General features: G+C 54.2%; 4 protein-coding genes across 4 annotated transcripts in view; 2 read left to right on the forward strand and 2 right to left on the reverse strand.

Annotated features, from left to right (window-relative positions):
• Positions 1-6,767: 6,767 nt before the first annotated feature.
• Positions 6,768-7,208, reverse strand: CHGG_09691 (uncharacterized protein; the record flags this gene model as incomplete). The annotated part of the gene is made up of 2 exons (XM_001227617.1): positions 6,768-6,859; positions 7,046-7,208. 2 exons carry the CDS (start codon positions 7,206-7,208, stop codon positions 6,768-6,770), a joined length of 255 nt encoding a protein of 84 aa, XP_001227618.1.
• Positions 7,209-8,444: 1,236 nt separating this feature from the next.
• On the forward strand, positions 8,445-10,151 carry CHGG_09692 (uncharacterized protein; the record flags this gene model as incomplete). Its single annotated transcript, XM_001227618.1, has 2 exons — positions 8,445-8,794; positions 8,912-10,151. The coding sequence occupies 2 exons, from the start codon at positions 8,445-8,447 to the stop codon at positions 10,149-10,151; spliced, it is 1,590 nt and encodes a 529-aa protein (XP_001227619.1).
• A 4,335-nt stretch (positions 10,152-14,486) lies between these two features.
• CHGG_09693 (uncharacterized protein) lies at positions 14,487-14,935 on the reverse strand (the record flags this gene model as incomplete). The annotated part of the gene is made up of 2 exons (XM_001227619.1): positions 14,487-14,664; positions 14,874-14,935. The coding sequence occupies 2 exons, from the start codon at positions 14,933-14,935 to the stop codon at positions 14,487-14,489; spliced, it is 240 nt and encodes a 79-aa protein (XP_001227620.1).
• A 307-nt stretch (positions 14,936-15,242) lies between these two features.
• The window catches only part of CHGG_09694 (uncharacterized protein), a gene marked incomplete at both ends in the record, with an annotated part of 1,103 nt that continues 537 nt past the window's right edge, over positions 15,243-15,808 (forward strand). The window contains 4 exons of the mRNA XM_001227620.1: positions 15,243-15,326; positions 15,384-15,410; positions 15,548-15,570; positions 15,700-15,796. Coding sequence (XP_001227621.1) covers positions 15,243-15,326; positions 15,384-15,410; positions 15,548-15,570; positions 15,700-15,796 — 231 coding nt within the window. The remainder of the gene's footprint in view (positions 15,327-15,383; positions 15,411-15,547; positions 15,571-15,699; positions 15,797-15,808) is intronic.

Genomic DNA, 15,808 nt, shown 5'->3' on the forward strand with positions numbered 1-15,808 from the left:
CACGAGACAGACAGGGAGGAGGAGAGGTGTGATTGCCAGTAAAAAAATCACCGATGATGGATGATGATCGGAGCAAGCCCATCCGCTCACTCCTTCACAGCTCCGGTCCCAACCGTGTATTCTCCATTGTCATGGCATGGCTCCCGCTGTCGCATGTCACTTGGCACGGGAGGAGAGCGGATCCCATCTAAGGTACTGTACTATAGTTGTGGTATGCTGTTGGCGCTGTGCGCTACCACCTTCCCGAACCTGGAAGTAATCGGCCCCAGCCCCCGTTGCCCGCGATAAAGCCGGAGAGCAAATCGACAGCGGGGCGGACGAGTTACCGAAGTTAGGTCGTTCCCCAGCTTGGGTCTCTTGTTTGCGTGCATGCATGCATTGAGTTGGCCGTCGGATAACTCGACTCAGGACTCAGCCCCTTCCAACTGACCGCACCCGACCATGAATCAAGAGTCAAGCCACAAGGGAGTCAAGGGAATGAATGGGAATGGATGGGAATGACGGCAGGATGAAACGAGGCGGTCATAAAACATCAACTCTTTTTTTTTTTTCTTCCTTTTTTTCTGCCTGCCTATGATCGGCACTCGGTTTCGTGTGTAACAACCTTATGTACATCACCGACGAAACAAGAAGCATTGTCCGGTCTCCGGGTTTCCGATCCCCGGAGATAGTTCTTCGTAAACAGGGCTGTGTGCGCTCCAGAGTGGCCCGAGAGTGGACACGACAGGGGCGGTTCAAAAGACGTTTGTTGTTACGTACTCGCAAAGGTGTGGACATGATAAGCTGGGGGCCAAGTCGGGCCAAGATTCGAGCACAGTAGTGATGCAAGGTGTTGTTGGTTATGATGGTTTCACGAGATGAGTGCTTTTCGAAAGTCGACGCATAAATTATTATTTTTTTGGTCTGCAGAATGTGTACTTTAGCTACCGTAATCAAGCTTTTTTTCCCGATTAGGTATGTACCCTCCGATTAATAATGCCTTTCTTCCCCTGAAATGCACGGCGGAGCGAGCAGCACAGAATATTCCAGGACCGGGGAGTTTTGACTAATTAGTGGTTAGTCGATTGCACTGCCGAGATTCGGTGCTACCATACACGGGATGGCGTCGAGGATGATCAAGAGCTCGGAGGAGCGACATTTTTTTACAATGTGTGATCGGCTCTGTTTGGGGGCGGAAGGGCGGGTGTTCAGGCCGAAAATCGAGTTAAGATGTAAGAAGAAAGCAATTCGTCGAAGGCTCAATTTGAGGGTCAACTAACTACCTGAGGGAGTTAGTTCTAGGCAGAGGCGGCGCGGGCAGCTTCCCACAAACTCCTTCGTCTCGACCAAAGTCAGGCCATGCAATTCTTGGCTTTGACTTGGCCGCTCGCTTGGCTCGGCAGCGGCGGTGGGGCGGGGGAAGGGAAGGAGAGAGGGGGATGGCGGTCATCAACAAGTTTGTTGCTGATAGAGTTGCCGATCTTTTTTTTCTTTTCTTTTTTTGCTTCCTTCCTCCGCTTCTTCTTGTTCTTCTCCCTTCCTTGATTGAGATCCCGCTGTAAATCTCAAACGGGAATAGGCATATAAGCCGCAAGTACCGTGCAGTAGTGGGGTCTGCGCGGACATATTCCGGCCACGAAAGCGAACCTGTGAGAACAAAGTGGTTGTTGTTTTTGCAGTGTGTCGAGGGGGCTTGGCGTCGCACAAAGTTTGGGGCTGGGACGATCTGATCCGATTTTGCCGAGGGAAGGCCCACTCGAGCCCACGTTGTTGGCAATGGAATAAAGTTGGGGCCGTGCGAACCAAAAAAGGGCAACCCTTCCCGTCCCTTTCGACCCTGGACCACGGCCTGCTTGCTCTGCCACCTGCCAGCAGGAAGCACGCACACATTTGGAATCTTCAATATCGGCGTGGTTTGTCCGAATTGGGTGTCCGAAAATACACACAGTATATTTATGATTTTGGTCCTCAACTGGACGGGCGGCAATGCTGTTACATATCAGTTACCCTCGGTAACATTGACTCGCCGTCACAGCAGCTGCAGGGGACGCGTCAGCATTCTGAAGCAATCAAAAAAACACTGAGGTACTGCCGACGTCTGCATTTCGCCTTAAGAGGGGGCCAGCTTTCGGGTGTCTCTTCCATCTTGGAACAGGGGAGCGGCCGCCAATGCCGACAGATGACCGATCGCTTCTGGGAGCAGCTTGCGAGCTTACCACAGTACTACAGCATCTCTGTACCTTGGGTATTTCCTCGTAAGTGATGCATTGTTTTTTCGAGTTGGTTGGCTGATGCGAAGAACCCTGCTGCCAAGGATGGCGGATGGGCTTGGGTTGTTTTAGCCTCTCAAGCCTCTATCGCGGTGTGTGTCACTGTGAAGGTGATGAGTGTGCGTGCGTGTGTGTGTGTATGTATGTATTGTGTATGCAAGCACATGGACCAGGCCATCGAGGGACTCGATTGTATGTACCAAACCTTGGTGTGTTCTGGTCTGGCCAGCCACGCGATAGGTGCGTTCAACTTGCGCACTAACGACTTAAGCTTAAGCGGGCGTCGCGGGCGGTTGATTGCGGGGCACGTCAAGTCTCACCATCGCAGGCACGAGATAAACGAAACGAGTGTTGTGTTGTTTGTTCGTCATGCGGTTCGTTGTTTCAATCCGTCCGGTCCGACCTCTTCTCTCGTTCTTGTTTGATACCATCACTCAGCGCAGGCTATCACGATATATTCGTATGAGTGAGGATACTTCGTACTTGGCCGCAGTCCTAGATACGCCCCCCTCTGTGTATCGAGTCGGGAAGAGGAGAAGGATGGCGGCCACGAGGAGAAGCAGCAGGTGCGCTGCAGATCTTGGCTTATGCCCACACGCCCGTTTTACCCGTTTTGTCGGAGGACGTGGGAACGACATCCGAGAGGCTGATGCTGGCTGGAGGAGACAGGACGGTTGGGGGACACAAAAGCAGTGCCAAGCTTCGCATGTCACGGTTCTGCTTATTCGCAGCGCGCCTCCCGCCTCCTTCAACCACAAAGAAACGGGCTGGCTGAGTTCTCCAGGTGGGGGCGACATGTCGTGACTCCGACCCAAGATCCCGTTCTGACACCCCTTGACTCCGAGTCCGGATGCGACCTCGCCTGGCACGGCGACTTTTGGCTCGGATAATCTCTGTGGGGGCCAAAATGCCGATGAGAATGCCTACGAATATCGTAAAGACAGCGAGACGAAGTATTGCTTGCTTCTCGCGTCCTGTGTGGGTTCGGCGGTCAGCAAAGCAGCAACAACCTATCTGAGCACCGACCGATACGCTGCTCATCGTTTTTTCATTTCGGTCTCGGCTTCCTCACCCCCTCCTCCCCAACCCCGGTCCACAGCAGCCACTCTGGAAGCCCGCTTTACGTCCGATATGCTGTGCCGGATTGTGGGAGGTTTTGTCCTGCGTTTGTTGACGAGTTGTCTCTCCCATTTCCGTGGTGTCCTGCTCAATGCTGGCACCCAACTTTGTGCAACACTACCGGCCGGTTGCGTTGCTATGAGTGCTTTGTGCAACCAAGGCTAGCCGCCTGATCGTACCGTCCTGCGTGACACCGGCAAACGGTGATGGCTTGGTATGACCCGGGCTGATTATCATCAAACAGCAACCGAGCTGAAATCGAAAAATCCAGAATCATCCCGTGTCTGCTGGCTGACCGCTGGCTGACCGCTGGATTGCTCGCAGGTTTAGAACGCCACTTGGGGGATTTTGAACCAAAGAGGGCTGGTGTTGGGGTTATTTTTGGCTGTGTCTCGCTCACTTTAACCTTAAACAGACGACCGACAGCCCCCTCCCCTCACCGTCCGGCTGGTTCGGTCGTCCCCAAAACGAGGTGCGCCCAGCCGCCTGGACGCATCCCAACAAGCTTTCCCAGCACCTTCTGACATTCCGGGGTGCCTTATCGGCGCCGACCGATGCCATGCTGTGGCACCCCGATGCTTAGCGAGAACCCTTTGCATCAGCCCTGCCATCGCATCTGGGATGTTTCCCCCGCCCGAGACTCGAGCTAACCACAAGCTTGATTTCTGAAGGACCTGTCTGTTTCTTTACCGCCGATCTTTCCGGCGGTATCTATCCGGACCGAGACGATTCGGGGCCGGCGTCGAGTTGAGTCGAGTTGCAAGGTGAGGAGGAACCATGATCTGCGCGGTCCCCAGAGCTCCTCGCAACCATGAACCCTCGAGCTGGTAAGAAAGAGTCCAGGATGTGCAGGGCAAACCAGGAAGGGTCGCCACACCGCAAAGGTACGGGTTCCTGATGTCCGAGTCACGTTCGCTTACACGGAGGCGGATGCCTGCGGCTTCGGGAAGGAGCCTGGGGAGCGTCAGGCACCGGGACCGTCAACAGACGAACGGGCGGCGCAGGAATCGCATCTGATCCCTTCCCTCCGCACAATGGTTTGGGTCATGACCCATGGCTGCAACGCATATGGGAGGATCTTCTTCCTGGAGAAAAGAAAAGAACCGTGCTTACTGGCTAAAACCGAGCTAGCGATCTCGCCGCGGAAACAGACGAATAACGAATTGAAGCAGGAGACAGCAAGCTCCTTATTGGGTTTCAAAGCAGCCGCGAGCTGTTACACGAATTTGGTTACACACCCCACACCTGACTGACGCCCTTTCCCCTCCCATGAAAAAGCGTACACGGGGAGATCGGAAGACGGATACAAACAGGGCGTGGCCAAGGTTTCGCATTTCCAAGAGCTGCAACCGCGAGACGCGAATACGACTCAGTCGCTACGCTAGTGGATAAAGGATCTGAGTAAGTGCCCAACATGGGAAAGTGGAGTCCCCCAAGCGGAAAGGCTCGTTGGCGCCATCAAACGTGACGGGCCAGGGAAGAGCCCGGCATGCCGTGCGTGCCAATAGTCGGGCGTGGTGAAGAAGATGGGTAGGCTATGGCGTCAACAAGCAGCAACATTGAAAAGGAAAAAGAAAAGAGAACTTATGTAATTCAGGAGCGCACTTGTCACAACCTGTGGCACCTGTGCTGTAGCACCCTGGACCTGTCAGAGGTAACGTGGAGCAAGCCTCAGTCCGACCACTCCCAAGGCAAACGCAGGCGGCAATCGGTGGTTTTTGAGTCCCAAGTCGACCAGCCAGCCAGCAACGCAGCACGTGTGGTTGTGCAGCATCACAAGACCGAGCGTTCCGCGACGAACCCCAACGCCCAGACCACCCACAACGGGGGGGCCAAGGGCTTGGGGAGGGGCCCCCAAGCAATGCCAATGCGCGCTAGCGGGCCCGAGGCGGCGCCGTGAAATAAGCTTGAAATCCTATTATATTTCTATGACACTCCCGTTGGCGGATGCAGGGATCGTGGATACCGTCCCCGGTCTGTGGCCAAGCCCCTTCTTGTTCCTGCTCGACCATGCGGGAACGTTGCGCACAGTTCCTCGCACTCGGTCTAGTCTCGGTCTAGACATCCAGATTACACACGATACGATGGACTCCGTATGCTTTGTGTGTTACACAGGCGGCACATAACTACACACAGTATGTGTAAGGTAGGTAGGTCTGGAGGGAGGGACCTAGGGGCCAACCTACCGGGCTGAGGGAAGGTGACTTCAGATATAACCCAACCCAGTTGGGCCGGCCAGGGCGCGCGGGGAGGGCAGATGGAAGAACGAAAGGGATCGCGGGCTGAGGATCCTCTTTGGCCGGTTCGGCCGACGAGCCACCTCCTTTTCGCTAGTCACGGGAAGCGCACCCACTTGGTCGACCGACCTAACTTTGCGCTATTGCTTCAGAAAAAAATATCGGGGAGGAATGGGCGCAAGACTTGCTTCCCAGAAGGAAAAGGAGCCGGGATTCGGGGCGTTCAGCTCGCTGGAACTCGCCAATGGTGACTGGGTAAGCTCATGCAGCCTGGGAGGGATTTAAGAACATAATTCCATATCTCCATGGTCCCTTGGCCACGACCCGACCTACAAAGGAAGTAAGTTAGGTACCTAACAAGGGGCGGCTTGTATTCCGCTCCAATGCCCCCAGTTTCTCCACAGTGACAGGGCGAAGCATCTACACTACATCCATACCTTGTGTATTGACCCATTACACACTGCCTGGGTAAGGTAGTTCCCGTCCGAGGGTGCAGTTGTTGGTGCCTGGGTAGTAATCACGGCGCACCCTCCTGCAGTTTATTATTCCTTTCCCCCTCAAATGGCACCCCCCCTACCCCCCCTCAAAGTGGTCACCCCCGCGGGGATTAAAATGTAAAAGTCCCCATCTGGTGTGGTGTGGTGCTTAATGAAGAAGAAAGCCGAGGGTCGAGATCATTTCCATTGATAAGCTGACGACAACGGGCGGGGGCCGCTGAAAGGCAATTCTTACCGCTTTCTGCCATTCCGCAATTGCTTGGCTCTTGCCTGGTCTGCCTCTTGGCTCCCTTGGCTGCCTTGGCCGTCTTGGCCGTCTTGGCACCATTGCCCCGTTGGCTTTCGGAAGGGGCAAGTTGCCCAACTGCGGGTTGGCGCAGAGCCTCGGGCTAAGTTCCTTTCTCGGGTTAGAATGGCACGTTTTTCCATCCTGGATGCTGATTAATTGCCCAGTAAGGGAGAAACTCGGCCCCAACTTTAACGCGACTGCAAGTGTGGAACTTGGCGGTTTGGCGGGCTGGCGGGGCAAGGGGAGGAGGGTGTTGTGGTGTGGGCAGTGCCTGCCTGCCTTGTTGCTTGCCAAAAGCGCATCGTTCGACCGAAAAGAGGTTCCTTCCTTCGGCACCAACCCAACCATGCCTGCACATTTCCACAGTAATCCGTAACTAATGTGCTTCCGAGGCCCCGTAACCAACAGCACCGTTTGTCTCCATCTCGGCATCGCTGGTGGAGAGTAGGGCCGAGTAAATCAGCCAACCTACCGACAAACAGACAGGTAAGCTGTGGCTGTATGTAAGTGAGGTTGTCGTGTAGGATTGTGATACCTTGGGAGGATGGCGCTGTCCTGTGTCAGTCATGGAGGGAGTCCCGTCCTTCGAATCTCGGTTTGGAGGAATAGGTACGGTCCCGTTGGTATGGGAAGGAATCTCATACCGAAACGAACCAATTCCAGGTTGTCCCCAGTTATACCGCCACAGTGTCCGGTACAGTACGAGGTATGGTACACAAGAACCACGCACGAAATGCAGAATGAGAAATGCTTTGCCAACATCCCTGATAACATCGTGGCCGAACCGCACCTTCGCTGGAGCCTCCCCCTCCCACATTCCGACCGACCCTTGCCCATTGGGCTGCAGCGTCATCGACCTGCAGCCGATCTCCCCCCTGTCAGCCGCTAGCCGCGCTGGCCTTATTTTCACACGCTCTCTTTTAAACCAGATCCAACCCCGGCTCACATGCATCTGTCGAATGCAGAACCGATTTCGAAGTTCGGACGCCCACTCTTGACAACAACAAAATCAACAACACCGAGAAACAGCATATCACCACGTTATTTACTCTTGCAAACCACAAACGTGGTTTTTTTATTAAGATTAGAAAGGAAACAGAAGGATATCTTAACTTGGTACGTGGATCTTTTTTGTTTGTTTCTTTTTTTATTTATTCTTTATGTCATTCTTTGCCTTCTCCCTTCATTCGACTGGGAAACGGAATATCGAGTCTACTTTGCGCCCAACAATACAGCAATACAGCAAGACAACAATACGCCGCCATCAACGAGACCAAAACTCACCGCCGAGTACCCTCCCAAAATGGGATTCTCGTTTCTCGGCATGCAATATCAAGAAGAGTCAACATTGGCCGAATCGACGTGAACTTTGCCAACCTGGGAAACTCCCCGACATTCATCACACTGTGGCAATATCCGGCTACCCTGGCGGTGGGAAATATCCCGAGGAGGACGATTTATCTCCGTGGGCGGGGGTGATGCCGAAGACATGCCAGTGTGTCAGGAGCCCTGGTGATGCGCTGGACGACTCCACAGCAGCTGTGCTGTAACCCGGCACGTCTCGAGATCGCCGCGCGTGCCGTGAGCGAAGTCGGCCCCACGTCCTCGTGCAGCCGGCAGAAGGATAACGTTGCGATCCCATTCTCGCTTGGACCTGCCGACCACCGACTCTTTCTGTACGACACTTCCGGTTTCCGCGGATCGCCCGCCGGGCGCTACCTTATCCCCTGCCAAGTGGCATGGGGCCTCACCCTCACCACCCTGCGATCACCATGTTTCAGCTTCTCAACATGGCTCTGTCTTGTCAACTCTTTTTTGTTTCTTCGCCGCTACAAGATACAGGATCTGACTTCTTCACAGTAACGAGCATTGTTTCCGGTGGAAACTACCAAGCCTCAGCCACACATCTTCTAGCCACTTTGAGACGCCACTCACAACGCCTGGCCTGGATGGTGAGGGACTACCAGGCCTAAAGAAGGGAACGGAGGGTTGGGTCTAGGAAACCCCCACATGGGCTGCGAATTCGACCGTATTGAAACCCCGACGAATAACCATGGAAACGTACTACGGTGTGGTGCGGTCACCCGCTGACGCCATCAAACTCTTCGAAGCATGCAGGCTCGGCCTTCTTCCGCGGGTCCAGAGGAGGTTATCAGAAAAGGAGCGGCAAGCTATTCGGTCCGGATCCGTCTTTGTTTGGGATGAACGGGAAGCCGGCATGCGGCGGTGGACAGACGGCAAGTCATGGAGCGCCAGCCGTGTCGCTGGGAGCTTTCTCACGTACCGGGAAATGGAAGGCAAGAGGGGGAACGCCTTTGGCGGTGGGAGGAGGGCCGCCGGGAAGACACCAGACTCTGGCAGAGGAGCGACGATGACCACGACGACTGGGAACCGGATGTACTGGTACAACCCGACGGGCTAACGAAGCATATCGTTCAGCATCACCAACGCGGCTGGCCAGCATCTCCACCTAATCGCCTACTATTCCCGAGGGCCGCTGGACTTGCCTCTGCCTAGCAGTGATCCGTCGCTCAGGCATATCGTTCCGGCAAAAGGCATGTACCCCGAATCAAGCCTCGCCGAGACCACGCCGCCAGCACCGGCGAGGGCGCCTCTGCCCCAGCCATCCTACATGCCGCACCACCATCAACCGCCTCCCCACCATGGCTACCCTCCACAGTACCCGCATCCGGGCTACGCATGGCCGCCTTCGCCCGTCGGGACACCGCCTTATAGCCATGGCCAGTATCCATATTCACAAGGCCCGCCACCTGCAGCGTCACACGCGTATTCCCCGCACCCACATTCTCACCCCTCTTATGCGCCCGCCGAGCCAACTTCTGCGCACGAACGGACGACGCTACCCCCGCCGCATGCGCACTCGTACGCGCACCCACACCCACACGCGCAACATCCTCCACATACGCAACCACACCCAGAACCGCAACACCAACATCACGCGCAGCACCCACAGCCAAACCAACATCAACACCAACAACCCCATCCACAACTCCCCGCGTTGGTTCCTCCTAGGATAGGGATGCCAACCGCACAGTCATACCCGCAAAACCAAACCCACTCACCCCAAGCCCCCCAACCTCGCCTCTCAATGCTCGAATCACCACGATCACAACATCTCCAAGCCAAAGCCAGAGAAGCCGTCCAGATCGAGCCGCGGCTCGCCCCCATCGACGCAGCGCGCAACCAGCACAGCCCACTCCCCGCCCCAGGTCAGCTTGCCCACCAACAACAACAACAACAACAACAACAACAACAACAACAACAACCACCCCAACCAAACGGAACCGGCGCCCCCACAAGCGCCACCGCCACAACCCCCTCCTCCTCTTCATCATCCTCCTCCTCCCTCCCCTACGCCGCTGCCGCCGCCACCGCGAGCCCCACCATCCGCGCACCCTCGGACTCGCCGCCCCGCAGCGCCATCTCGGACGGCGTTAACGGCGTCAACGGCACCCCGACCGGCGCCAGCACCCGCCCCACGCTCTCCGCGCTTCTGCACCCTTCGTCTGTGCCCCTGCCGTCGGCGGCGGGGTCGGAGCCGAGTAGTGCTAATCCGGTTAGTGCGGTGAGTGCGGTTAGTGCGGTTAGTGCGGTGAGTGGTGGTGGTGTTAGTAGTGCGGGGAGTTCGCCTTCTGGCGGTGCCGTGTCGATGCCGGCGTCGGGGTCGGCGGCGAGGGATTTGCGTTCGCAGGGTGAGGATGCGAGGGCGATTGGGGTGTTGAATAAGAATTTCTTTTAGTGGAGGGATAGGGATGGGAGTGGGATTCGGGATCGGAATCAAAATCGGAATGGACAGGTGGTGTTGTGAGGGGTTGGGGATGAGGCGGTTGCTGGAACTGGGGCTGGTGGGGTTGGATGTCCCTGGCTGGCTCTGGCTCGTGGAAAAGGCGGGATGTTGAACTTGAACTTGAACTCAACTTGGTGAAGGGGGGTTGTGACCCCCGAGTCGTTGCCGTCTCTTTTTGTTGTTGTTGAGTTGTCTGCTTATTTTTTTTATGTTGCTGTTAACTGTTACGGCCAGCGTTTTCTTTGGTCCCACTACTACCAGTTACTATTCTGCATGAGGCTCGGTCGGGCGGGTCGGGTCGTGCATAACCGGCGTTGGGGTGTGGTTTGAGTGTTGAAGGGCCAGTCGTCGGGGGTTCAGGTAGCAAAAATTATTCGGGTGCCTCCTACCTATATTGCCCATTTTGTCTATTTTGCATCTTGCCGTGTCTTGCCTTGCCTGGCCTTGCCTGCTACTGGTGTTTTACTTGAGCGTTGGAGCCGCTGAGCGGGTTGTGGCCACTTGCGACCTGTGGGTGGGGATAGACTAATTTGGGTGAATGAATGGACAGTGAGGTGACTGATTGGGATAATGTACCGTGTCCGTTGGGTGGCGCGTAATGTGTGTGCTGTGGGTGTCAATGAGTTATGAGTGAGAGTGGTGGATTGCTTATGCCTTACGGCTTTCCCACCCTAATGAGAACTAAGATGAGGATTTGGAGGGATTGGCCCATACAAGCACAGTGATCATTCAAAAGGGTTAACAAAATAGTTGTCGATTTTTTGGTATTACGCTACTCGCCGGTCTGGTCGTCATATGCCATTGTGCCCACAGCCTGGGGTTACTATTGGCACGAAATGGAGTCTTTCTCAACCTGGTGGAGGAGGAAACAGTCCTGATTGTTCACCCGGATTTCTCAGTTTTGGTATAGGATGTTTCGGATGGTAGTTGGTGCAAGGGGAGTCTTTTCCGTTGCTGGTTTGTCATTAGTCGGTGTGAATATACGTTGCCAAATTGTTATCCATAAGTGCTAGGGCAACTGCTAATATATTCTAGCCACATACAACTTTGCTTTTCGACCACCCTTTTTGCCTATGACCTTAATGATAATGCTATACAGCTTGCTTACGCCTCAGTGGTAGTGAGTGACTTACGCAGTTTCTGCGACCTGGACGAATCCCATTCTCAGAACGGCACCGTGTCTTGGGGATACAATCCGTTTCAATCTCGGAAACTGCATAACCAACAACCCGTTATGGGACAACGACCAAGTGACTCGCTTCTATTTTCTTCCTGCAGTCTACACCCCTGATGACACGACACAGAGAGCAACCGTGCTAGACTATGAGAGGGAATTTCTTCCTATCCTGCTCATTCGATGACCATTCCGTGATGACAATTCCCCTTCCAAGTCACCGTCCAGCCGAAGGACCGCATCAACTCCTCCACCTGAGGTGCAAGTCGGTAGTTGTAGGCAAAGACGCGGATATCGCGCAGTGAATAAGCGGTGCTCAGGATGCCATGAATCCGGCGCAGCGCCTGCCGAACGAAGGCGGCGTTAAGCGTGTGATACCCACCCCCCGTCAGGCCACTGCCCTACGAGCCATACGCGGTTGTCTGCAAACTTTTAAGGTTGGTACATCTCCGCAAAGCCCTCAAGTCTTCGAAATGGGCCTCTTCTCCGGCTTGATGAGTCGTATCACCCACATATAGAAAGTCGGCGACCAACTTTTTCAGGTGGCTTGCACTCAGGGGACCAATGTAATCGAGGAACCGTGACAAGTTGGGGAGAGAATGAGTGTAGTTTATCAGCTCAAAGGTGTTGTCCATGTACAATATCGAGCCGGCCTCATAACGGATTTGTTTGTTGGCGCAAAGCAATGCCACGCAAGGCCTCGGAGGTGGCGTTAGGAATTTCTCTCCGTGGGACTCGCCGTAATAAATGGGAATAGGAGACGGCATGACGAGCCAGGCTTCGTAAATCATGTTGCGGATCTCCCCGGGGAGGCTAAGAAAGCGGAATCCTTTGCTCTCTTCCATGACGGAGCGAGGAATTTCGGAGAGTGTCACAAAACCTTGGTGTCGTCAGCCCCCTCTCCGGCCCATGCGCCTATCTTTGGCAGAGTCGAGAGACTGGATATGTACCAGGTAATATCCCACGGAAACGTATACGACGATGACGACTCGAGATTCCAAAACCCTGGCTCTTGAGGGGTTACCGAAGATAGAAGTTGGATAGTCGGCTATTAATAATTGATGCTGTCGCTCTAGGCAACCTCTTCGTGTAGCCAACAAAAATAAGAAACGAAGTTGATGGAAAGAGATTGGGTTTATGAGTGAATGTTGGCCTATCTTCAAATTTTGAGAGATAGGTACCTACCTTAGGTACCAAGGTATTTCCATACAACATCGGAAGTGTAAGTCAATAACAATAACGTACCTACCTACCTCAAATATATTCCATTGCACTTGCTCTACGCAAGGTAGCAAGTCGGCGGCACCCTCCCACCGAACGGGTAAGGAAACTGGACTCTCAGTGTCGATGCTCGACTGCAAAAACGAACCAAAACAGAGCGTACCTTGGCGTGGGAGTCGGAAGAGACCCGCCTGGAAACCAAGCCGCCACGATGGAGAGCTGCATGCATAACGGGACTACAGCTTCATGTAGTAGATATCGATTGTTTATTTTACCATGTATTGATCGACTTCACAGAGTACACCGATGAGCCGGTAGTCTGTTTAGTTGATATACGGGGTGAATCCTGGGTGCTTGCTATAAGGTATTGACGGCTTGGTGCCAGACTTTGCAGAGGTACGAGGAGAGCAATGTGCCTCCCACTATCCAGGTAGCCATCTCCCGTTCGTGCCGCCTAGTTCTTACAAAAGAAAGCACTATCGTGCTTGGTTTCAAATCTAACATTGGTCTCCTTGTTGCCGCCAGGGCAGAGTGAGGGAGCGCGCCTTGTGTACCAAGCGCCACGCTGGCAGCCTGGACCTCTGTTTAGCGGAGAGCGGTGCAGGCACCCAACAACCCAAGAAAACGAGCCTTGAAACCCGGGGTTGTTCATCGGATGACTGGTGAACTACTTAGGTAGTTGCGAGTCTCGCGAACGATGACAAAACCGTGCGGACGGAGCGGGGGGAGAACTTAAAAGACAGCGGGCAGTTGGACCATCGCCCAACCCCACGAGCCGTGACCGTGATAACCCAGATTTACTAAAGCCACGCGTCCAGGCACAAGAATAATATTAACAAAAATAAAAACTACTACACCAAGACACTCGAGTGTTTTCAGAAAGGTACCTCTGCAAATGCAGATGCGGTTTCATGTTTGAATGGCGGCCGGGGGGTTGGCCAATCCAGCGTGGCTGGGTGGCCGACGCGCATATCGACACGACATCAACTCCGATGACGCGGATGGTGCCCAAATTTAGTGCGCAGTCGAGGCATTGGGGCGCAAAAAAGAGCCACCGGCAAGCCAAAGAGTCATAAAGCTAGTTGAGTTATGCCAAACCTCAAAAACCGGGTGTTGCGTGAGTGTTGGGCGAGGTAAAAGGTGAGACAGGTGGCGATGTTGATAGCTTCAAGCGCGACTCGAGCTCGCCCGCTCATCATTTTGAGTGACTTCGGATACTTCCGGTCATAGTGACACCGGGTCGGGAGACGGGAAGAAAATAACTGGACGAAAAGAAGGCATGGAATGCAGCGATCGAGAGGGTACAATTTGATGCAGCAAAGCAGGGGTTGGTGGGTTGCTATCCCTAATGCGCCGAAGCATGTCCGTCTTCAATCGAACATCGCGACGTGCCAAAACGCGACAAAACAGGCATTCATCACAGCTCGGCACCCCAAGACCTCAAGCCGAGTCTAGATCGGATAATAGCGGAGTTGGGACCGAAAATCAAACCAAAAATGGGACAAAGAAGCCAGTCATCGCATGCAGTAACCAATGCACAGATGAGGAGGGGGAAGAAACGAGAGAAGCAGAGGGAGCCGAAAGGTCAAGGGAATGGGGGAGTCGAGATCAGAGAACGAGAGCTCACGCTTCGATGGGGTGCACATGATCGAAGGTACAAAGTGGATGAGGTGCCGTTTTCGACGAGCCAATCAGCAAATTCATCCACCCCTCAAAGCGTCTCTTTTTTTGTTAAGGATGGCCGAATTAGGGAAAGTCTCCCCACGTAGCCGATCCATCTTGCTAACACACGCAGCGTCCAAGACAGAGTCGCAGAACTGAGCCAGCACTTGCGCCCCCGGTCTGTCTAGTCCTGTTCCCCCGAGCTCCCACAACGTCATCTGGCGAGCAATCTACAGAGGAAAATGATTCCATGCGGGGAAGGCAATGATGCATTTTTGGAATGCAGCATTCGGCATGCTTCGATGCAAAGCGTTGGCTGCAACGGCTGCCGACTGAACTGTGTCTGAATGAGTGCCGTGACTTGGGTTGGTACTCTTGCCGTGACAAAAGCCAACCAACACATGACAACTTGATGTAAAACAGCAGCAGTAGCCCCAACCAAACAAGCCAGGCACCCATCCACGTCTGGCTAGACGGGGAAATGGATAAGTCGCATCATCCAGGTGGGCGGGTTGGGCTGAGCGAGGCAGGGGATCCAGGGCTGCTGTCAGGCTGGCCCGAGGGGCAAACCAATCCGGATAGAGCCAGCTCGAGTCAGATGGCAGCAATGCACTCACGAGGAAGGAGAAGACGTGACGGTTTTGTAGTTGAGCGACTGAGGTGTAAGGGCACGGGCCATGCTCGTCGTTGAGCTGCAGGTTTTGGCCTAAAAATTGGCCCGGAGCAAATGTCTGGACCCCCAGCATGCGCGGCGCAATCAGCACAATCACTCGCGTGTGAAGTGAGCCCCCCCGCTTTCCCATATAAACACCAGGGCATGCCCCCAAGCGCGACTGCCCACCCACACCCTCCTGTTCCCTGTTTCTCTCCATCCCAAACATAATCGACGCGATATTTTCATTTGAGGTCTATCGGATATCCCTTTCAACTTTTACTTGCAAATATCAACCGGTTTAACTCCGATCCACTTACACACCTCAATCACAATGCCTTCCAAGAAGACCGAGACCAAGCCCGAGGGCGCTGCCGCTGCGAAGCCCAAGTCTTCCGGCTCGCAACACACATATCAAGTGCGCATCCCTGACATGATGTCTTTTCATCTGTGTTTTGTAGCTAACAAATTGTAGGACATGATCACTGATGCCATCGTCGCGGTATTTCATCCCGTTCCTTTTCTTCTGGCACATTTGGAAGCATGGTCGGCATTGCACATGATGCATGATGCTTTGCCCGTGTGGGTGGTTGCATGGGCGAGAATAATTTTTTACTGACCCATTACTTCCATTTACAGCTCAAGGATCGCAATGGTTCTAGGTAAGCGCTTTCCAATCTCAACGCGTCGCAGTCGAACACCATGGCATGGTGGCGCATCTGGTCGCGTCCATCACCAACAATGTTCTTTGTGTCGCAGCCCACAACTCATTTCGCTAACACACTTATCAGTCGCCAATCGCTCAAGAAGTATGTCCGCGCCAACAACACCATCAATGTCACCGAGAAGATGTTCGACTCGCTGTTCAACAAGGCGTTGAAGAACGGCGTCGACAAGGGT

Source organism: Chaetomium globosum, genomic scaffold (genome assembly GCF_000143365.1).
Source record: "Chaetomium globosum CBS 148.51 scaffold_7 genomic scaffold, whole genome shotgun sequence".
In the NCBI taxonomy this organism is placed as follows: Eukaryota; Fungi; Ascomycota; class Sordariomycetes; order Sordariales; family Chaetomiaceae; genus Chaetomium; species Chaetomium globosum.